This window comes from Nomascus leucogenys, chromosome 8 (assembly GCF_006542625.1).
Source record: "Nomascus leucogenys isolate Asia chromosome 8, Asia_NLE_v1, whole genome shotgun sequence".
NCBI lineage: Eukaryota > Metazoa > Chordata > Mammalia > Primates > Hylobatidae > Nomascus > Nomascus leucogenys.
Window position 1 is genome coordinate 2,181,769 of NC_044388.1, and position 22,615 is coordinate 2,204,383.

Below are 22,615 nucleotides of genomic sequence, written 5' to 3' on the forward strand. Positions count from 1 at the left end.
ATTGTCTCCTGCTAAATCATGGAGGTTTGGGGAGTCCTTCAGACCCCCAATAAACTTGTTTAATCCTAAACAGGTCCTGTTAATAATTCTTTCGTTATTTTGTCATGCTTTAAGGCCTAGGAAAGGCCTAGGCAAAACTCTTTTTTTTTTTTTTGAGACAGGGTTTCACTCTTTTTGCCCAGGCTGGAGCGCAATGGTGCGATCTCAGCTCACCACAACCTCCGCCTCCCGGGTTCAAACGATTCTCCTGCCTCAGCCTCCCAAGTAACTGGGATTACAGGCGCTTGCCACCACGCTTGGCTATTTTTTTGTATTTTTAGTAGAGATGGGGTTTCACCGTGTTAGCCAGGATGGTCTCGATCTCCTGACCTCGTGATCCGCCCGCCTTGGCCTCCCAAAGTGCTGGGATTACAGGCGTGAGCCACCGTTCCTAGCAACCTAGGCAAAACTCTTGGTGGCCTTTTGTTATAGTCCAGCCTTTGTATAAGGGCACTGGCTCTCTTGGCTTTTAATATTTAACTTAACCACTCAGTGAGTACTAAAACAGTTGTTATGGAGGCCTGCGTTAGTGAGACCTGGCCTGCCACACGCTGGCCTGGCTGGAGCTTGTTTCATCTGTCCATGGGGGCGGAGCGGGAGTTATTTGTCCCTGCCTTTGTCTCTGGCCGTCTCCACCTGCAGCTCTGGCAATAGCTGCCCCTTTATGGGTTTCAGTCAGAGCTCTGAAACATTGTTTTTCATTTTCCCCTTTTCTGCTAATTAACTGCAGCCTATTAATTAGTGCTATTGGACTCCCCACTCCCATAAACCCCATTCACTAACCATGCCTTGCCTCCCCAGCTTTTGCTAAATATATGACTGCGCTGTAGTGTAGCTGCCTCTCCCTGAGAAGTGATTACGGATCTTGGCTATGCTGACCCCCTGCCACAGCTGCCCAGAGAGGTCACAGCTTGGCCGGATGCTTCATCTTGATTAGCCCTTAACTTCTTCCCTCTTTTCTTCCCTCCCCATCTTCCTCTCTGACATTGAGAGGGCCTGGCACTAAGCTGTCAGTTAAAATCCCTCTTAGTATCAAGCATCGAACTGTCTTCTCCTTGGGCCTGTTTCCTGCACTCCCTGGTGTTGCTTCGGGTCACAGAAAACAGCACTGTGTGGCCAGAGGGACTTAGCTGATCCCCTCCCCTGACCTGGTGGAGTCTCCCATTAAAACCCAGATCTGCTTGTTTCAGATCACTTGACCTCATTATCGATCACAGTGATTTTGGTCTGTGTTACCCCTTTAACTCTCAGCTCTGATGTCAGCTCCCTTTTCGTTTACTTAGCTTTCATGTGAAATTCCAAATCTTCAAAGCTTGCTTCTTTTCACCTCTTTTCCATCCCACCCACACTTCTTACCTCCATTCCCGGAGTCTCCCAACTCTCCCAGTGTGATCACTTCAGTGCTCCACTTCTCCGTTATGAGAAGGCCCTTATTTCTCGCTTTTTTTTTTTTTTTTTTTTTGAGACTGAGTCTTGCTCTGTCGCCCAGGCTGGAGTGCAGTGGCGTGATCTCGGCTCACTGCAACCTCTGCCTCCAAGGTTCAGACAATTCTTCTGCCTCAGCCTCAGGTGTAGCTGGGATTACAGGCATATGCCACCACGCCTGGTTAATTTTTGTATTTTTAGTAGAGATGGGGTTTCACCTTGTTGGCCAGGCTGGTCTCAAACTCCTGACCTCAAGTGATCCACCCGCCTTGGCCTCCCAAAGTGCTGAGATTACAGGTGTGAACCACAAAGCCCGGCCTCTTTCTTGTGTTTAATTTTTATGTTTTAATTCTTGACTCCTCTTCTGTGATTCCCCCTTTCCCCCAAATACACTCATAAACTCTCTCCCCCCCATCCCCCCTCAGCTCAAGCTAAGCCTGGGGTATGGGAAGGATGTGATCCCTTCTTTAGTAATAGCCCAGGCCTCATTAGAAACTGCAGGGGAAGTAGCTGAACTTACGCAGACAGAACGCAATCTACCGCAATGATGATGGTGGTAAAAATAGCTACCACTGATTGAGATCTGACTGCCTGTCAGGCATGGTGTGAAACACACACACATTTCATGTAGTTCTTCCAGCACCCTTTTGACTGTACTCCATCCTCCAGATGAGGAAAGTGAGGCTCAGGATCCTTAAGTAACTTGCCCAAGTTCACACAGCTGCTAAGTGCCTGAGCCTATATTTAAACCCTGTCAACTCCTGATCTACGTTTATGTAGTTTTTTTTTTTTTAACTTTGATCCACACAATCCTTTAGGTGAAAGTGATTTTCTTTGGAATGTAAAAGCGCCCAGATCATGGTGTGACTCTACCCTTCCTTCAGTCCTAGGAGACCAAATGTGGCTCAGAGCCCGACCCTTTCCTGGCCTTTTCCCCCTTGCACAGTATGGCCCCAGATGAGGCCTGTCCTCTTTATACCTGGAGGTAGTAGGTTGAAGATGAACAGTGGGGGTGGGAAGCGGAGAGGGGCTTCCTGCCAGCCAATCGGGACACAACCGCCCAGGCTCCCAGCACAGCATCATCTGCTCCTGCTAAGACAATCATCAACATAAAAGGCTAATTGTATTAATCACCAAGGCACCCGGCCCGAGTCCCCCTCCCTTTTGGGAGAATTATGAATTGCAATTGCAGATGGCTCCACTGATTGAAGGCAGTGCTCAGCAGGGAGAAGGGTCAGATCAGATTACACACCATTAATTAAAAACTTCCCTGACAAACAGGAGGAAGGGAATGCACACCAAGGGCTGGCCTGGTTGGGTCTCTGTCCTCCCCATGTCCCCTGCCCCCATCCAGGCCCAGGGGCTATGCCAATGAAGTCTGCTTCCCCCAGCTGGAGCTACTGAGATTCAGCTCTCCAAAGGCCAGCCCTTCCCTCATCCAAACAGATGGCCTGCTGTCCTATTAAAGGGCTCCAGAGGAGGGGAAGCGAACCTTTGGTTACTTATTTCCACGTCTAACCTTGGATGCTCTTCAGAGGCTAACCTAATTCCCCACTTCTCAGGAAACTTATTCCCTCCTGCTCTGTCCTGACAGCGAACTGCTTTGAAGAACTGTTAGTGAAAATAGCCCCTCAGCTTTCTCTTCAGGCAACCCCTCATATTTTGGCCTGTAAGTTCCTGGGACAGACGTTGTGAAGCTTGTTCTGAAATTGTGGGTGGAACAGCAAATATCTGGCGATGCACCCTCTCCCCAGCCCCTGCCTGGAAGCATAGGCTTCTCAGCTGCTGTCATACTGGCTTATTTGGAGCTGTAACTCCTGAAATTTTCTCCTCTTGATCTATTACTGCCTCCCGTCCTCCCCAACTGCCCAGCCTTATTCATTCATCAAACTTATATTGAGCACCCAGTGTGTGCTTGGCTCTGGGGACAAAAAGCAGTGATCATTTGTCAAGGAGCTTAAGAGCCTACTGTAGGAGCTCCACACCCCCATCCCCTTCAATCCTCTAGTTCCTGTTTCCTTCCTTCCTGGGGCTGCAGCTTGTATCAGCCCCCCAGGAGCTCTATTTTGGAAAATTCTAAACTGGGAGCTCGGGAGACCTTAAGTGTTCGTGCTCCTGAACCGGGTGACCTTGAGCAAGTCAATCATGTCCTGTGTTTACACATACGCTCTCATACATGCATACATACAGACACCCAGCTCTCCCTGCTCATAAAAGGACACAGGCAGCCTTGGACTCTAAGAGATTGTGAAGATGGATGAGTGGGGCCCAGCTTGGAGAGATGTGAGTAGTATCTGCACTGATATTACAGAACGCTGAGCACAGCTACTGGGGCCATGAACACCAGGGATTCAGCTGCTGCACTGGTCACAGGCTGGGCCTGCCACGCTGCCCTTGGAAGACTTGGGCAGCCTTTCCCCCATCCCCAGTCCCTCAGGAGATATCATTAAAAAGGATCTATCTTTTGTTTGTATTTTAATTTAATTAATTTTTTATTTTAAATAATAGAGATGAAGTTTCACTATGCTGCCCAGGATGGTCTCAAACTCCTGGCCTCAAGCAATCCTCCTGCTTGGGCCACCCAACATGTTGGTGATTACAGGTGTGAGCCATCATGCCTGGCTAAGCTTTTAATTTGTTGTAGAGGCAGGGTTTTGCCATGTTGTCCAGGCTGGTCTCCAACTCCTGGCCTTAAGCGATCCTCCCACTTTGGCCTCCCAAAGTGTTAGGATTACAGGTGGGAGCCACCGCACCAGGCCAGGACCCATTTTTTTTTTTTATTTTTTGAGACAGAGTCTTGCTCTGTCACCAGGCTGGAGTGCAGTGGCGTGATCTCGGCTCACTGAAACCTCTACCTTCCGGGTTCAAGTGATTCCCCTGCCTCAGCCTCCCAAGTAGCTGGGACTACAATCACGTGCCACCACGCCCGGCTAATTTTTTATATTTTAGTAGGGACAGGGTTTCACCATGTTGGCCAGGATGGTCTCGATCTCCTGACCTTGTGATCTGCCCGCCTCAGCCTCCCAAAGTGCTGGGATTACAGGCGTGAGCCACCGCGCCTGGCCGCCAGGACCCATCTTTTATATGAATTTGGCTGCTGCATCTTAGGGTACCATAGTGATGGGCGTCATAGAGATGAGAAGAACTGATTTTATTGGCTCGCCTCTTCATTCCAGGGCCCTCCCACAGCCCCTCACACCCACAAAGGCTCAAGGTCAGCTGACCCAGGAGAAGAGGACACAGGGTCCCTGGTTAAGTAGATCCAATGATGTGAGAGAAAACCCAGTCTCTCTTCCCTCCCTCTCAGTCATCTTTCTCTCTCTCTTTTCCCCTCCTCCCTCTCATTACCAACAGCAATTGTCTTCAAACCCAATAATTACAGTAACAGCAACAATAATCATCATTTATTGGGGTTGTTTTTCTAGCATTTTAACTTCTGAAAGTATTTTCCAATTTCTTGATTTCACAGCAGGCCCTGGAGGAGGATTGTGTGTCCATTTTACAGCTGGAGAAGCCGAGATCCAGATAGGACCCCAAGTTGTGGGCAGAATAAGTCTACAGCAGCCTTTAACTATTAAACCAATTCAGATTCTGGTAGTCTTTCAGAGGCACTGAATCTCAAATCTTAGTTTCCTGGGTCCCTCCTGGGTTCCTACCACCCTTAGGGCTTATTCAACAGCTTTTTGGGGATCCTGTAATGCTGACGGAGAGCCTGGAGATGGCTTCTTTGACCCGGGTCATGAATCAATGACTAGATGGGCACTTCCCCTCTAAGGATTGTTCCTGCCTGAGAGTGGGCTGTGGGGTGGGAGCTGGGGCAAGCACTTGGGAGGAGGCTCCCCTGGGAAAGGCCTGTCTGGCTCAAACCTCCCTTCCTCTATGCCACCCCTCTACGAGCCTGAGAAAATGTTCTTCTCTGTGTCAGTTCTTCTCAAGGGTGGGGGCCTCTCCAGAGCTTTTGGAGGAGTGAGGAATAAAGACCTATTGGGAGAGGCCGGGCGTGGTGGCTCATGTCTGATCCCAGCACTTTGGGAGGCCGAGGTGGGCAGATCGCCTCAGGTCAGGAGTTTGAGACCAGCCCGACCAATATGGTGAAACCCCATCTCTACTAAGAATACAAAAAATTAGCTGGGCATGGTGGCGGGCACCTGTAATCCCAGCTACTTGGGAGGCTGAGGCAGGAGAATCCCTTGAACCCAGGAGGTAGAGGTTGCAGTGAGCCGAGATCGCACCACTGCACTCCAGCCTGCGTAACAGATCAAGATTCTGTCTCAAAACAAACAAACAAAGATCTATTGGTAGAGCAGTCTCTGTCCTCAGGAAGCCCCCAGTCTGAAGGAGGAAATATACCCCCCAAAACCACACCCAAGGGCAGAGAAACCCCCACCCAGGAGCTCAGAGGCTATCCCAGGGCCTGATTCCTCCAGACAGCCTGTCCCCTCCGGACCAAGGGTTTCCTGGGTAGGTAAGAAGTTGGGGCTCCCTGAGGTCCCTATAGCTCCCACGTCTAAGCAGAGTGGCTGTCTGGGCTCCCATTCCTTTCTTCCCCAAGACTTGAGTATCTGGGGGTCAGGACTCCTATGGGGTCCGATGGGTGAGAGGAGGGGAGGGCGATCCTAAATCCCCTGCCTCCCTCTGCTCTGTCCCACTGAGAGGTGGGGAAGCCCTACGGAGAGGGAATGGGACAAATTCACTCCCAGATTCTACCTAGAAATGTAATGCCAGGGATAGGGCTTGTCCCCTCCGGCCCACCTGGTCAGGACAAGAGGTCAAGCCTCCCCCTCCCGCCACCCCCAGGAAGAACCTCCAGGCAGGCCCTGCAAGGCAGAAAGCCCAAGGGCGTGGCCAGGCCTAGGCTGTTTCACACACTCTCCATCTCCACGGCTCCCGAACCCGGCTGGGATTCCTTCTTCGGGGGCTCCGCCCCTGCCCCTGCCCTTGCCCCTGCCCCTGTCCCCACCTCTGCAGTGCCTGTGAGGATAGCCAGCCGCTGGGCCAGGGTCTTGGTGTCGGGGAACAGGACGAAGTTGTAGATCAGCGAGGCCAGGAGGGCTCCCATCAGGGGCCCCACCCAGAAGACCTGAGGAGAAGGATGTCGTCACCCCACCCAGGAGCTCTCAGGACCACCGGTGGCTCTGGGACCGCTGCCTGCTTCCCTAGTGCCAACTGGATCTCCCAGGTCTCCCTCAACTGTCTGTAAGCTGCTAAATTTGAGAATCACGAGTCGTGTCTCCCAAGCCCACAAGGTAAGGGGACCTTGCCCCTTGCTCTCCCTGCCCTCCCTGGGGCTGAGCCCAGGCTCTGCAGCCGTGGCTGGGGCCTGGGGCCAGTCTCCTCACCCACCCCCGCCTCTTTCCTCTCACTTCCCCCGTTTTAGCCATGAGTCCTGGCTATTGCTGTTTCTGTCTCTGCTGGTGTGTGTGTCTATTTCTGTTTGTCTTTTTCTTTATCCAAGTTTGAAAATTGGTCCAGCTGGAGAAAGTGAATAAGGAAACAGCCAGGACTGAAAAGTCTGGGCCAAGGCTGCAGCTCCTGCCCTGGCCCATTTCTTGCCAGTCCACTGGGTATCCTGGGAGACTGAAGCCGAAAAGAAAGGAAGTCCCAGCCAGCACATTCACCCTGGCCTTCTGAGCTTAGGGAAGCTGCGAGTGAAGCCCACCGTCTATAGGTAACTCAGGCTCCCTTCCCTCCCCCGGGCTGCCAGCACAGGGGCTCACCCAGTGGACTGTGAACTTCCCCATGATGATAGCAGGGCCGAAGGAGCGGGCTGGATTCATGGAGCAGCCAGTGAAGTGGATCTGGTCAGGGTGGGAGAAGGTTTAAGGCGGGCCTGAGAGGGGATCATTTCTCAGTCCTGGCTCAGAGCCTTAGCCCCAGCCATGGCCTCTGTAGTGCCATATCCTGGGCCTAGAGTGCAGGGGATACCACTTTGGCTTCAAGGCACGAGGGGCTCAGGGAGGGACACTGCCTGGCCTTCGGGGCTCCACAGTTTCCCCGGGGATGGACCCGGTGTGTGCATGTGCACGGTGTCCCCTCTGCTCCTTACCCCAATGAGGTGGCCCAGTGCCACAGAGATCCCAATCATGGTGGCCGGAGAGCCCGATGTCTGGCGGCTGTCGGTGGAAGCGAAGACACAGAGCACCAGCTGCAGGGTCAGAAGCAGCTCCACTGCCACCGCCTGGCCAGTTGAGACGCTGTTCCGGACCTGGACGGAGGGAGTTACTGTGGACTAGACGCGGGCTCTGCCCACGGACACACAGAGAAACCCCTGTCACTGGGCCTGGTCTCCTCAGCTGGAAGTGGGTGACACCTCACTGCCGCCCAGCTTCAGGACTTCGGGAGGTCTGTGCAGAGGGGTCCATATCTGCTCGGGACCCTTGCTCCCTGCAGAAGTGAGTGGCGCTCCTCCCGCCCCACTAGTGGGTTGGTTGGGGCCAGTGGTTCAGGAGGCTTGCTTGAGAGGAGACTGGCAGCAGGTGTGGAAGGAGGAGATTTGGGGGAAGAAGGTGGAACACAGATGGTTAGGAAATGGAGAAGGGGCGAGTGAGGCAGGCCTCGAGGTGGAGGGAAGAACTTGGGGACAATCGGAGAGCAGAGGACGTGGGTAGAGCCTAGGAGAAAAATGAAGTCCTCATGGGGTCCCCTTCTCTGCCCACAGTCCCCGCACTCCCTTGGCCGCGTCTACCCTTAAATGCCTGGTCCTTCTATTCCTTCCCCTTTATGTGGCTTCTTCCTTCTCCACCTGTTCTTCGCGCCACTATCCCATTTCTATTCTGCCTAGACTGAGGTCAAAGTCCCAGTCCTCTGGGTCCTGGGGCCCAGCCTGGGAGGATGTGGAGCCTGCAGCTGACTTGTTTCCTCCTTTGCTCCCTCGCCTCCGTCCTGGCCTCCACCTGCACCACTTGTGCGCATTCCCGCCTCCTGGCCCTCCAGGTGCCCCTCCCTGCACCTACCACATTGATCCCAAGGGTCTCTCGGATGTCTCCCGGCATGACCCCATAAAGCAGAGCAGCCCCCACCGTGGCCCCCACCAGCTGGGCAGCCACATAGGCCACAGCACGGGGCAGAGAGATGTGGGAGCCTACGAGGAAGGCCAGCGTCACGGCGGGGTTGGCGTGGGCCCCGCTGGCCTTCCAGGTGACCTGCACAGCCATGGCGGTGACCAGGTTGAAGGCGATGGCAATCTGTAGCACGGAGGGAAGTGCTGTGGGCCAGCGCATGACTGAGCCCACGCCAAAGAACACATACAGCCCCGTGGCCAGGAACTCTGCAAACAGCGCCCTGCTGATGGCTTTCCAAAGCCTGCACGCCAACACGCTGGCCCAGCCACGTCCCCCTGGCTCCACTGCATCCATGTCCTGGTGCCTTGGCTGTTCCTTGCTTTGCTCTGGGGCCTCTTCTCTGTTCCTCTGGTCTCTGATCTCCTCTGTCTCTTCTGGTGTCCTGTCTCTGGCTGACCCTGGCTTTTGTTCTCTGTGGAGGCTCCTCTGGCCCCCACCTGCAGCTCCTCCACCACGCTCCTGTCCCCAGGACTGTGCTGGTCAGACTGGCAGGGCGCAGGCGGATGGGGTTATGCGTGTGTACAGGGGTGGAATGAGGGGTGTTGCTTACATGCCTGCTCCAGCCTGAGCTTACCTGATGGGGTGGGATGTGGGGGCTGTCTCTGGGCACTGAGCTGGAACCTCCTACGACGATTTCCAGGGCAGGTTGGGCCTGACTCGTGTTGTAGACGGTCCAAGGTCTAGCCTGAGGGTTGCAGGTGCAGGGCAGCGGGGGTCATGGGATTTCACACTGTTGATGTTCCAATGTCAGCTTAGATACAGCAAGATCACTCAGATCCCCGGCCTGCTTCAGGGGGTCCTGTGCATTCCCAGGTCCTGTTCGTCTGGCCCCCTCCATATCTAGGTTTTGCTTCCAAATGGGCTGACACCACACCGTGCCCATAAACCCAGAAAGTAAGTCCTCTCCTCCACTCCCACCTATACCCACACTCACAGAATGTAGACGTGAATACAGTCGACTTTACCAAGGACACTGCGGACACTGCGGCCCGTGGGGTTGCACAGGGGCAGGTGGAGAAGGGGTTTATTCCACAGCGACTCAAACCGTGTCGGATCACACAACGCCATGGGCACCTCTGCTGTCCACCAGGGGAAATTTCCACTGGCCCTTCACTCACTTCCTCCTGCCTCCCTGCCCTCCCCCGCGCTCCCCTCCCTTCTCGGCTCCTCCCTCTCTGCTCTCCTGCTCTCAGGGGCCAAACAGATTTCACTCCTTTCTCACATAAGGCAGCTTAACCATTTTTTTTGTGGCTGCACTGGCCCTACGGTCACCCAGGCCCTAGGTTTTCCCTGGCCCTATGATCACTCATGCCCTAGGCTTTCCCCTTTTAACGCTAGCAGATAGCAAGGTATTTTCTCAAACAAAAGTGTCTCTCCCTAAGAAGAGTCTGCCAAGCTATTGAAATAACAGTCTTCCCCTTAACCACAGCTGGCTGTCCTGACCTCATCCCTGGCATAGCTACCTGCCCACAGATGTCCCCTGGTTGTTCTCAGGCTCCTCAAACGCAATCTGTCTCCAGATGTGATCCTCCTGTCTCCTGGTACCCCCCCCCAACCCCCATGTTCTCCTCTTGTTTTCTGCAGCTCAGCTGGTGGCATCTGGGAAGCATCCTTGACCCTTTTCTCCCTCCTTCCCCCATCCACGAAAAGCATCAAGTCCTGCTGATTTTGAATCCTAAATATCTCCTGACTGCGCCCTCTTTTTTGCCACCCCTGCCGCCCTGCAGCCTTTAACCAGTCTCTCTGTCTGCTCCCTTGCTCCGTTCCAATCAATTTTCCATACTGCAGCCCGAGTGCTAAAATGCAAATCTGATCATGCTGCTCCCCTGCTAAAATCCCTTCCAAGCCTCCCATCTCTCTGAAGCTCTGTGCCTGCCTTCAGGGACCCTGCGGCTCCACCTCACCTCTCCCCACTCCGTTACCCTCTGGTTTCACCAAATGCACACTCTTGCTGGCCTCTCCTTGGAAAAAGCTCTCTCCTCTTCTTGGAGATCCCTTGCACTCCCTCTGCTTGGGTAACTCTCATTCCAAAGGCTCAGCTTTGACGTCGCTTGCTCCTTTCCTGGGTGGGGACCCTTCTGCGTGCTCCCACCACACCTAGGCATTCTCCTACACTGCAGTCCCCACAGCGTGCTGTCGTGATGTGAATGTGTCTCCCCAATGAGGCAAGGCGGGGAGGCCTTTGGGGGGCAGGAACCAAGTTTTGTTCACCCCTGCATATAGTGTCTTGCACAGAGATTGGCACAGTAAGTGCCCAATAAATATTTGTTGAATGAATGAGTGAATAAAAACTTCTTGACTTCCCGGGGCAGATGACCATGTCTGCTGCATTTCAGCCTCATACTCATACCTTCCCCGACCTGGGATTGAGCCCTTTGATATCTTCAAGAGAAACATCTTAACTCTGGACCACAGGCTCTGTTCCTCCCCAGTCCCTGTCTGAGTCCCAGTAACATCCCTCACCCATTCCCTTCTGTTCTCCCTGCTGTCTCGACTTCCCCCTGTCCTCTCCAGGGAACTCCTGGGCATCTCACCCTGAGCAGGCTCTTGCCAGTGCTCCATGGTCCTGGCTCCCTGTCCTCTCCACCCCGTCCCTCTGCATGTCTCTGTTCTCATCCTCTTCCACGCCTTTCTGCCCCCCATCTGTGCTGCTGAGCACTGCTGGAGAAACTCGCTCAGTCGTGCAGACTGCTGCCATGACAAGTTCATGGTCTCTGGCCCCAGCAGGGATCGCAGCTCTGCTCAGCAATCCTTCCACAGCTCTCCCCCAATTCTTTAAACCTCCCCCACTCTCTTCAAGTATTCGGCTCACTCTGGCTTTCTCTCAGCAGAGCACCCACCCTTGCCTCCCACCCTACCTAGAAAGCCAAGCTACCAGGCAAGACTTCTTCCCATCCTCCCTCCCAGCCAAACTCAACCTGCAGCCGCCCTGTGCCCTCACCAGCTGCCCTGTGGCCTTGAAGTAGAGGCAGCCCTTCTCCGGTGTACAAGTCGGGGTCGGGGGACCCTCCTTGGACTTCTGGCTCCCTTTGAGTGACTGGGACCCTCTCTTGGCCTTTCCCAGTCTCACCTGTGGCTTTCAGGCTTCCCCTTCTCTTGACTTCTTCCCTATAAACGTGCCTGCATAGTCACAGAGCAGTGAAAGATCATGGTTTGGAGTCAAGGTCCCAGGCACCTATCCACTGCACAACAGCCCCGGCCCCCGGCTACTGAAACGCTCTGGCAAAGGCCAGCATGAGTTCCTCTCCAGCCCCCTGTGGCACGTGGGCTGCTGGCCATCTCCTTCCTGACGCCTCTTTTTCCCTGCCTTTGAGGCACATCTCCTGGCTGTCCTCCCATCTCTGTGAGGGCATCTCTGCCACGTGGCCTCCATGGCTGGCTTCTCTTCTGCTGATCCTTAAGCCGGGCCTTGTCTACTCCTGGCCGATGGTCCCTCACTCCTGATGAGTGTGCCTGGGCAGCCCTGCTCCCACCTGTGACTTCCACACCCTGCAGGTACTGTCGACTCTCAACACTGTCTCTGGCCCAGATCTTTCTCCTGAACTCCAGACCCACTCACCTCTCACTGGACCCTCCGGCCTGCTCCTCCTCACCCCACTCTCACTCAGTTGCCCAGGCCAGAACACAGGAACCATCTGGTGCTTCCCCTTCCCCCAGCCCACAGCAAATAGGTTCCTGGTACCAGGTTCCTGGTAGCTCTTTCTCATATTTGACACCTCTTTCCGTCCCCACTTGCCACTGGCCCAGTGCAGCCCTTATCACCTCTCCAGGATGACTGCATTAACCTCCTTCCTGGGCTCTCAGACTATGCTGTGCCCTTCCACACCACTCTCCTCTCCACTCACGGTCAGAGAGATCCTTCCAAAATGCAAAGCTCATCAAGTTACTCCTCTGCTCAAAAGCTTTCAATGGTTCCCCATTGCCTCAGAATCAGGTCTGAATACCCGTGTTTAACATGCAAGGAAGGCTCCCCTCCCACTGCCCACCCTGCACCCTTTACTCCAAACAGGCCAGACAGAGTTCCCCAGAACGAGCCCTTTGCTGTGGAGTTTGGATGCCTCTCCTTTTTGTCTCTCAAGACTTTGCTCAAGTGCCGTTCTTCTGCGAAGCCTGCCCTGATTTCCCTCTCCGGCAGAATCAGGGCAAGCTTCTTAGAGAAGCAGGGCTTGAGCAAAGCCAGGGGCTGGTTGTGGCCTCTGCCTCCTCAATGCCTCCACTGTTCCAGCACAGACATCCATCCCTGGCTGGCATAGAGGAGTCATTCAATAAATGCTCAAGGGATGACAGGGCATGGCTGTGGGGGCAGCGTGGGCGCTGTTCCTCCCTGGCATGGGTGGGGGGTTCCCTGGCTGGGGGCTGTCCCACGGTAGCTCAAGAATACTTGTCTGCTTCCCTCACTTCAGGCAGGGCCAGTAGAGGGCTCGGTGGACAGGCACTTACCAGTCCTTTCAGCTGCCCTAGCCTCAGCTTCTGCCCTTGTTCAATGGGTGCCAAGTGGCAGCAATGCTTACCTGTTGAGAGCTGCTGATGAGGCCAGTGAAAGGATTGTGAACACCGCCATGTGCATTGCACCCTAAGCAGTTGCTTAACCTCAAGATCTTCATTTATACAATGGGGATGATGCGAAGAATTCCCTCCTCCCTGTGTGTAGTTAGGAGTAAATGTGCCGATACCTAGGAGAGGGCCTCCAAGTCAGAAAATGTGAATGATTAGGATTGTAACTTCCCTGCCCCCTGCCGTTAGACAGCTGTGGGGACGGGGCTGCATGGCTGCTCCAAGACAGGCACCTCAGCACCTGCCCTGGGCCCTGGAGCCTGAAAGTGCTAAGTGCAGCGGCAGCCCTTGTCCCCAGCTAGCCTGGGGCTGAGTCTCCTGACCTCTGCCCGGCCTGGGACAAGGTCCTTCACCTCCTGAGGCCAGGTGGGCATTGACCAGGGCTTGCTCCAGGCCTGGCTTCCTGTCCTAGCCAGCACGTGCCCGGACCCAGCCAGCACTGGGCTCTAGTGCCAAGCTTTACGCTCATTCGTGCTCAAAAACCTTTTGCCAAGGTTCCTTATCTGGCTGCTTAGGGCTGCCTGTCAATGCAGCTCTGACTGAAGTCCTATCAGAGATTGGGGAAAGTAAGGGGGGCGAAAGGGAGGAGAAGGAGGAAGGTACCCGGAGAGAAAAGGAGGGAGAACACAAACTGATGGGGAGGGAATTCAAGATGGCTTCCCGTGCCTCATCTCACTGATCCCCACAGAACCTGGAAAGGTCGGGAGGTCTGATGTCCTCATCCACACACGACGGAGGCGGACGCTGAGGCCAAGAGGAGCGGAGAGACCTGGTCCTCCCAGATGTCCTTCCTCCTGTCCACCCATCTCAACAGCCAGCCCCTCTGTCCGCTCTCCATCTCTCCTCCCGGTCCTGTTCCATCTCTCCCCATATCGCCTTGTCCACCTCCCAGCTGGTGGGAACTGGCAGGCCCTGGGGAGAGGAAGAGGGGGAGAAAGGGGAAGGGAGCCTCCCACAGGAGAATCCAGACTCTCCCTGGGTTCCATCTTTAGGGGCAGCAGAGGTGACGGGGCCTGTGTGTGCTTGCGCTGGACGGCACACAGGTGTGCCTCGGAGAACCCGCGGAGCCAGGCTCGTGGGTCTGGACCCGCGGTGGCCCCGTGAGCGAACGCTGGAGGAGGGCTGATGTGGCTCTGCACTTTCGAGTGAACGTGCGGAGGGAAGGAGACGCACACACCCGGAAGACGCAGCCCTCGGGCACGACTGAGGGCCGCGAGCCCCGGACTGCGTGGGGTCAGTGTGTGTGTGCGCGCGTGTGCGCGGGACTTTGTGGGCCCGCAGAACTGCCGCTCCCGCAAGATCCAACACGCAGACACAGCGACCCCTGCTGGCCACACCACCCCAACCACGGCGCTTGTCAGCCCCAAGCCCCAGCTGGAAGCTTGCTCGAGGGCCAGGCGAGGCAACCTGCAGGAAGCTTAGGGCCGGTGGCCCCCTCTGACTGAGTGCCTCGCCCGCCCCCGCGGGTTTGTCTACCAAGGGTCCACTGTCCACCCTGCCGTGGTCCCCACTGGGCTGGAGGAAGAGCCCATCCTCCTTGTCATGGCTGTGTCCGTACCTGAGTCTCCTGGAGACTGAGTGGGGAAGGGCTCCTCTCTCTTCTGCGCCCCACCCGGATAGTGGGGCGGGGGTGCATTGGGATAGGCTGCCTCAAGGTGGCCCCAGGGGACTCAAGCATGAGGGACTCCCTGTGTCCTCCACTCCACCCCCATCTGGCTAGAGCCCAGACCTAGGGCTTGTGGACGACTAGGCGCCACGCTGTGGATTCGGTGGACAACGTCGCCCCCTACTGGCCAGAGCTGGCACTTGCAGCCCGGCTCCCCCAGCCTGGGGCAGGTTGGAAGAAGTGGGAAGGGACGCGGTGGGTGAGGGGCTGCTCCTTCCCTGGGCTCCCGGGGTTCTCACACGCACTGCCGCGTGGTGTTTACTGTAAGCCTATGGGGGCGGACATGAGTGGCTGATCTCTCGCTTGTAGATGCTTAGACTCTTAAGTGTGGAGAAGGCTGGGGGGTCTGCCGCTCCACACCCCAGCCCCTGGGACTGCCTCTCGCTGGCCAAGACCTACAGCTTCCCCTACCCCTTCTCAGTCTGTCTCCTGGCCCCGCTGGACAGGCGCTCAGGTCCAGACACCCCCAGGAGGGCAGAAGCATGTGGCTGGGGCCCCAGACTAGGCAGGCACCTGTGGGTTTCTGTTCACACTACTATAATGAGCACTCACTCCAAGGCGCCTGACCATTCATACAAGCGTTTTAGCTCCAGGCATGGTCTCATTTTCTCCTCACGACAGCACGTGAGGTCGGGAAAAGTACCCCTGTTTGGCAGATAAGGTCCTTAAAGCTCAGAGAGCTTATGTTGCCCCAAGTTCTGCGGCCAGATTGGAATGAGGGTAGTTACTGACTCCAGGCCGGGCTCACTGCGAAGCTGGGCTGTGCAGAGCTGTTCACTGCGTGGCCTCCCGCCTTTTCCGCACAGAAAGCTGACTGGCCCCAGGCATCTCATGCCTCATCCCGTCCCCACAACTAGCTTGTGAGGAAAGTGATATTTTATCCCCGTTTTACAGATGAAGAGATGGAGGCTCTGAGAGTTTAAGGAGGTTACCTAAGGAGTGTCAGTGACGGTGGGACAACAGCAGGCTAGGACAGAGCTCAGGCCCAGAGGAGAGGACGGTGGGGACACTGGCGGGCCAAGGCATGAGAGAGAAGCCCTGGAAAAGGGGGTGGGCCACATGTGGCTTCTGTGGGGGACGGGGGGCTGCTCCCTCTGGGCACAGGCTCCCAGCAAGACACCTTTTTGAAACATGAAGGTGCAGAGAAAGGAGCCCAGGGCTGTGATGGAACCTGGCTGGTCACCCCCTTGCCATCTCGAGGGGCTGCGGTTGGCTCACTCCTCCTCCACCCTGCCTGTCACACCCTGGCACTCCCCTCAAGTGCCAGCCAAGCCCTCCTCAAGTGGCAGGGACTTGATTGACATGGCTGAGGGGGAGGGGAGGAGGGTGACTGCAGTGAGGACCCCTCCTTCCTGGCCTCTAGCTCTATTTTGATATTCGGTCTCCTCTCTCTCAGTCTCCTCCTGCTCTGTTCCCATCTCTCTGATTCTCTGGGCCTCCCATGGTCTCAGTCTCCCTTTTTTCCCCACAGAGCACTTGTCCTGGGGTCCCCTGGTACCCTGTGGAGATCGTGGTGGAGGATGTGGGATGACAAAGAGGAGAGGCAATGGGCCAGAGTGTCTCAAGGCACTCTGAGGAGAGACAGGGGCGGAATGTGAGTATCAGTGATTTATTGGGTAGCCCCCGCTCTGAACACCAGCAGCCCCACGCATGCATCCTCACCAGAAATAAATAAGGCGGCATTCAATGAAACAGTCTGTCTTCTTCCTAAGGAGCTCTGGGGAGGGTCTGCCTCTGCCCACCTAGGGGCTGGGATCCCTTCAGCTCTTGAGGAAGGGTTGGGGAAGGTGGGGCATGCAGGCTGCAGGCCCGCTCTTTTCTGGCCTGGCCCTTGCAGCCTGTGAGCTTGGCACTGCATTCACAATCTCTGAGGTCTGTCCCAGAGAGACCTGTCCCCAGCAGACCCCAGCCCCTGGCCCCTACCCCAGGAGTCCCATCATGGGTTCCTTCTCCCCACTCTAACTGTGCAGCCAGGGGGACCAGCACCTCCTCCTCAGCCAAGAGGACTGGTTGTGCAAAAAGGAAGCTTGTGTTAAGTACTTTTTCTTTTTTTCCCCCTTGGCTCAGGGGCTGAGGGGCTGGCCCCTGCCTGACACTGGTCAGCGGGTGGTCAGCTCCATGGTCTTCTTCCGCTCTTCCCGCTGCTCCTCCCAGTCCTCGTCAGGCTCATACGTGCCTTTGATGATGGCCACACGCTCACTCAGGCTCAGGGAGTTGGGGAAGAGCAGGTAGAAGTAGAGGATGGCAGCCAGGACCGCCCCCACGATGGGCCCTACCCAGAAAACCTGGTGGAGACAGGGCAGGAGTCAGGGCGCTGAGCCCCAGACCTTGAAGACCAGATGCCCCCCACCCCACAGAGGACAGACCCATGGACCCTGAGAGGAGACAGACATGCAGACTTCCAGACCTTCAGGGAGAAAGACTTCCTCCCACCTCGGGGACGGACATACTGACACACCACTCCCAGGGACAGAGACATGGACCACAGACACCCAGATCCTCAAAGAAGGCAGACAGATTCCCAGAGGGACAGGCCCCCTTCAACCACACCGGAAAGAGAAACAAATAAACCTCCAGAGGGGACACGTGGGTCCTCAGAGAGACAGATGAACAGAGCACTTCTCCCCTCCACATAGGGATAGAAACAGGCCCTGGAGAGAGTGACCATGAGCTTTCAAAGGAGGGGCAGACAGACTGTCCGCAGGGACAGACCCACAGGAAGACTTCCCAACCCCCTCAACAGAGACAGATAAATAAAACATCAGAGAGGATCAGCACACACACACCCAGAGGGACAGACACCAAATCCTCAAGGGAATTGACACGGAGCCCCTCTGCACCTCCAGGTTCAGTACAGAGCCTCTTCCCTAAGCGGACAGATACACATAATCCCTGTCCCCAGCGGTTCAGGCCATACAAAGCCACCTCTGCCCCTTTGGCTGAATCCCATCCCCTACTGTGTCCCTTTCTCTCTCAGCCACCACTCCCTGGCCCACCCCCAAGCTCTGAGCCCACAGAATCCAGAAGGTCTGGTGAGCTCTGAGCTGCCACTGCTGGGTCTCCAGGCCCTCATCTCCAGGGAGTCAGAGGAGGGGACAGACTCACCCAGTGAGCAGGGCTGAACCGATTCATGACCACTGCAGGGCCGAAGGAGCGGGCTGGGTTCATAGAGCAGCCGGTGAAGTAGATCTGGAGAGAGACAGGGTGGTGGAGAGAAAAGCAACATCCTGGTCCACTCCCACAGAAGCTGGACTCTCCCAAGGTTACACTGCAGTCCAGGGGCTCAGCCAGGTCTCAAACTCGGGCTGGCAACCTCTCCCTCCAAGCATCCCAGCTGCTCGGCTAACCATGGACCCTTAACTATGCCCTCCTCTCTTCTCTGCTCTGAGGTTGGGTTTGATTCCTGTCCCGTCCCACCTCCTACTTACTCCCATCTTTCCTCGGCCCAGAGGTTTTGGGGGGATCAATTCTGGGGCCCAGTAAGGCCAGAGTCCAGGAGCCCTAAATCCAGGCCTTAAACTCTGCTGGACTCAACAATCTGAAGTGGGCTCCGCTCTGGGGCTCCATTATTTGCCTTGAGTGCCTGCCCCACCCTCCCCCCAGCCCAATGTCAGTACTGCTCACTCCGACAAGGTGGCCCAGGGTGACAGACAGGCCAATGGACAGGGCTGGGGAGCCCACGGGGCTGGTGCGGCGGGAGTCAGTGGAGGCGAAGATGCAGAGTGCCAGCTGGAAGGTCAGAATCAGCTCCACCACCATGGCCTGGCCCTGCGTTGTGTTGTTGTTGAGCTGCAAGGGGATGGCGGGTTAGGATCCCGGCCACCTTCTGGCTGTATAGCCAGGGGCTCGGGGAGCAGGGCTTTTGGCCTCCAGGGACACTTAGAGCACCTTGGCACCTGGAAGCCAAGCCCTGTGGACATCACCCCAGCGAAGCCATTTGTGAAAGACACTATACATTTCACAGTTTGCACAGGCTTGAAGCTCAGGCCTGTGGCCAAAGGGCAGAGTGTCAGGATAGCTTTTCCTAGACACGGTCCTATCAATGGCTCTGCCCAACCCCCAGCCCCTACAAGCTGGCATTTACCCTCCATCCTGCGGGCAGCTGCCCGGTTTGCCTGCTTCATACCCCATCCCGGCCTCCTGCCCGTGCCTGGCCCCATGCCAGTGCCAGCCTTAAACCCGTCTCTCCAGTGCGGCTGACTCACAGCTTGACAATGGCCGAGCAAATCCTCCTCTGTGTTTGATTAATGAACCCAGTTTGCATGGGGTTGGGGGCTGACTCTGGGGCTGCAGGAGGTGGGAGGGAGGCAGGGGTGCGGGGTTGAGGGGAGGAGCACAGGTTGGGGAAAGCGGGAACCAATACTCAACAGAGACTGCTCTGCACTGGCCCCACATTAGGGGGTTCCTATCTACGGTTTCTAAATGTGAGCCCCTTGACACCTGCCGTGGCAGACACGACCATCCCCATGGAGGGGCTGAGAACAATGAAGCACAGACAGGCCAGGGTCACCCAAAGCCAGGATGACAGCCCGCTTTTCTCTGGTGGTTCTACTCAACCGCTCCACTGAGGAGATGGGAGAGGTGAGGGGCCCAGGAGGAAGGTGGAGCTCAAAGGTGAGACAGGAGGAGGCAGAAGTTTCCGGCAGGAGAGGAGGGGCAGCAGGCATTGAGAGAGACCAGGGTGGGCTAGCATGAGGGGAGGGGAAGAGGAGGTGGGCAGGAAGGGGGCACACATCAGCCTGGAGAGTTGCCTTCCTGGCCTTGGGAGGCTCTTGCCTTCCTGGCCTTGGGAGGCTCTTGCCTTCCTGGTGAAGGGTGTGGGCTGGCCCACTCTGTGGCACCCCTTTTTTTCCAGGTGGGGTAAGAGGCCTGGTCCTGAGCCCACCCCAGGGTCGTGGCTCCCACCCCCCCCCCCCAGGGCACTCACCGCGTTGACGGCCAGATTGCCCCGGGCATTGAGCGGTGCCACACCGTAGAGGATGCCGGCTCCGGCAATGGCGCCCACCAGCTGGGCCGCCACGTAGAAGAAAGCCCGGAGCAGCGAGATCTGGTTGCCCACCAAGAGGGCCAGGGTGATGGCGGGGTTGATGTGGCCTCCGCTCACGGGTCCCAGGGCCTGGGCCAGCGTGCCTATGGCCAGGCCAAACGCCAGCGCGATCTGCAGGATGGTAGGCAGCGCCGACGGCCACTTGAGGGCCGAGCCCAGGCCGAAGAAGACGAAGATGAGGGTGGCCAAGAACTCGGCGAACACGGCCTTGAGGAAGGCCACGGAGCACACCTCCTTCTTCATGGTTGTCGCGGGGGCCCGGCGGCAGCTGCCGCGGCGGGGGGCGCCCGTTGGGTCGCAGGCGGCGGAGGAGGTGGAGGCGGCGGGGGCGGGGGCCTGGCTGCGGGGCGCCGCGCACTGTCCCGCGCCCACTCGGAGGCTGGCGGCCTGACGCGGGTCCTGCTGGGGCGCACTATATAGGGGGCGGGCGGCCGGGCGCGGGGCGGGCGCGGGGGGGCAGGGGGCGGCTCCCACGCTCGGGGGCCAGCGCGGCGCGCGGGTTGGGAGGCTCCAGGCCGCTGCGGCCCCGCCGCTCCCCGTCGTCCGGCGCAACCCCGGCGCGACCCCCGCCCCCCGGCCGGGGCAGCCGCCTGCCCGTCCGGGCCACGTGACCCAGGCGGCGGTGTAGACCGGCCCAGCGTCCCGGGCCCTGCGCATGATGCGCCCAGGTTGGCTCCCGCGCTCTCGTCGGTGCCGTGCGCCCCGGACTCCCTGGGAGACGGGGCTCGGTCCCAGCGCTTCACTCTGACCTCGGGGCGTCTAGCTCCGCCGGCCTTTACTGCGCTCCGCGCGCGGCCTTCCCCTTTTCTTGTCTTCGGGCTTTTGGTCCAGCTCCTCCTTTTCCTCCTGCGACCGGAGCATCCTGACCCGCCTCACCCCCGGCTGGGTCGGAGTGATGCTCGTCCCGCAGGTCGGCGCCGCTCACCTCCCTTACGGCCGGCGGCGGGGGCGGGGGGCCGGGCTGGGTCCTGCAGGGCGGTCCGGCCGTCCGACGTGGGCCGCTCCCGGCCTGGGCCGGGCGAGCTTCTGGGCTTGGAAGGCTGGCGTTTTGGGAAAAGTGGGCACCGTGCCAGCCTGCCCCGACGCTTCGCAATCCTCGACGCCCGGTAGCTGGGCAGTACCTGGACTAGGCAACGGACCCCCGGAGGCCTCCTCTTCCAGGCCGGGGTTCCCCTTGTCGACGGGACGGAAGGGGGGTGTGACGCGAGGCCTTGAGACTCTGGGAGTTGGAGTGGGGGAGCAGGGAGGGTAGAGACGCACCACTGACCTCCCAAGCACGGTCTTGGCGTCTCCCCTCTTCCTGCTAGAAGCCCCTCACCCTGGATCTAAGACTCGCCTTCTCTTCCTCCACCTCCCCTAAGTCCCCTTCAAACCCTCGCTTGGTCTTGGTCTCTCTCCCCTCGAAATCTGTTTCTGTCAATCTTTGCAAAACCCTATTTCTCTTTTTGTCTCTGTCTTTGGTCTCTCACCCTCTCCCTCTGCCAGCCTCTTCCTCTCGGTCTCTCTCCGAGAGGTCTCTTTCTCATTTCAGTCTCTCTGTTCTCCACCTCTCCATCTCTCTCTCTCTCACACACCTTCTCATTTTCTGTTTTTCCTTCCTGCCTTTTGATGTCTTAGTCTCTCTGTCTCTCTCTATTCATTTCTCTCATCCTGCAGTTTCTGTCTCTTGGCTATTTTCAACTTTCCTCTGCCTCTTAATTTTTGTGCCTTTCTTTCTGTCTGTTTCTACCTCATTTTCCATGTCTCTCTCTCTTACATGTGGTCTTTTTCAGTTTCCCCAAAGTCAAGTTCTTCTACCCCTGCTCTGGGTGACGCTTTCTTCCAGTTCCCATCCCCCTTCCCTCTGAGCTTGTAACCGCTTTGTGACCTGCTGCCTCCTCACATACCACCCCCTCCCTCTTCCCATCCACTCCAGGTGGGGCATGTGGCGAATGAGGCTGGAGGGCTCACCAGGGCTTAGAGGAGGGGGAGGACCCACCCCCAGGATCCCGGGAGAGGAGCTGCATTAAAGACTCCCATCCCCATGTGTGTTAGAGAAGCCCTTAGCACAGTGCCTGGCACAGAATAAGGCTCAGTAAAGTCTCCTTACGTTGTGACTGTTAATTTTAAAAGTCCCTTGAGGGTTTAGTGTGGTGCTAAGCTTGGGGGAAGAGTCCAGCGGGAGGGTGCAGAGGAAGTAGAGAACAGGTGCCTCCCCTGTCAGTTTGTCAGGCAGGGCTGAGGGGAGGAGCCTGCAGGAATGCTAAGGACTTGGAGGAGCGGGCTCTGGGCTCTGTGGCAGCTAAGATGCCAAAGAAAACAAGGGCTAAAGAAACCCCGCTATTGTTCCTGCCCAGCTCTGGCATTTCCTGCTGGAGCAGCTCCTCCCCCAAGGCTCTCCTCTTAAGGCCGGAGGTCAGTCTGTCCTTTCTTCCATGGGTCCCAGCGCTCTGTCCCCAGCCAATCATGCCAGTTGTATGCAGGATTTTCTTCTGGGCCTGGGGCTTGGGCTGGACAATGACCCCGATGACCCCAGAGGTCACTGGGGGCCATGCTCCTTTGCTGCTGAACTTGCCTCCAGTTCGCACCCTTCCACTTGCTTTCTCATCCTCTCTCCCCAGGCACTGTCTTCATGAGTCCACAGGTCTCAAACTCCAGCATCTCAGAATGAAAGGACTCACAGGTGCTCACAAGAGGCTGGGCTGCCAGGGGAAGCTCCGACCTGAAGGTTTGAACTAATGAGGGACTGTAAAGGCCAAGACCTTGTTCTTGCCATTTTAGAGATTCCGAATATAATCTACAAAGTTAGAGATTATAATTGGCCTCCACTGTGTGATTTGATTC

At 56.9% G+C, this 22,615-nt stretch overlaps 2 protein-coding genes and 1 long non-coding RNA gene across 4 annotated transcripts; 1 reads left to right on the forward strand and 2 right to left on the reverse strand.

The window, feature by feature from the left end:
• Positions 1–4,853: 4,853 nt before the first annotated feature.
• On the reverse strand, positions 4,854–9,153 carry AQP6 (aquaporin 6). Its single transcript, XM_003252169.2, has 4 exons — positions 8,418–9,153; positions 7,511–7,669; positions 7,182–7,262; positions 4,854–6,544 (listed from the first exon to the last, which is right to left on the reverse strand). Exons 1-4 carry the CDS (start codon positions 8,817–8,819, stop codon positions 6,326–6,328), a joined length of 861 nt encoding a protein of 286 aa, XP_003252217.1. The 5' UTR covers positions 8,820–9,153; the 3' UTR covers positions 4,854–6,325.
• A 7,185-nt stretch (positions 9,154–16,338) lies between these two features.
• AQP5 (aquaporin 5) lies at positions 16,339–20,175 on the reverse strand. Of its 2 annotated transcripts, none has more exons than XM_030816601.1 (4): positions 19,673–20,175; positions 18,370–18,534; positions 17,851–17,934; positions 16,339–17,030 (listed from the first exon to the last, which is right to left on the reverse strand). In XM_030816601.1, exons 1-4 carry the CDS (start codon positions 20,033–20,035, stop codon positions 16,845–16,847), a joined length of 798 nt encoding a protein of 265 aa, XP_030672461.1. In that variant the 5' UTR covers positions 20,036–20,175; the 3' UTR covers positions 16,339–16,844. The 2 variants fall into 2 exon arrangements, with proteins under 2 accessions (XP_030672461.1, XP_030672462.1); XM_030816602.1 differs by lacking the exon at positions 16,339–17,030 and adding an exon at positions 17,324–17,396 and having other exon boundaries at positions 19,673–20,099.
• Positions 19,102–22,586, forward strand: LOC115836311. Its single transcript, XR_004031255.1, has 2 exons — positions 19,102–19,359; positions 22,393–22,586. It is a non-coding gene; the product is annotated as an uncharacterized LOC115836311 (long non-coding RNA).
• Positions 22,587–22,615: the final 29 nt, after the last annotated feature.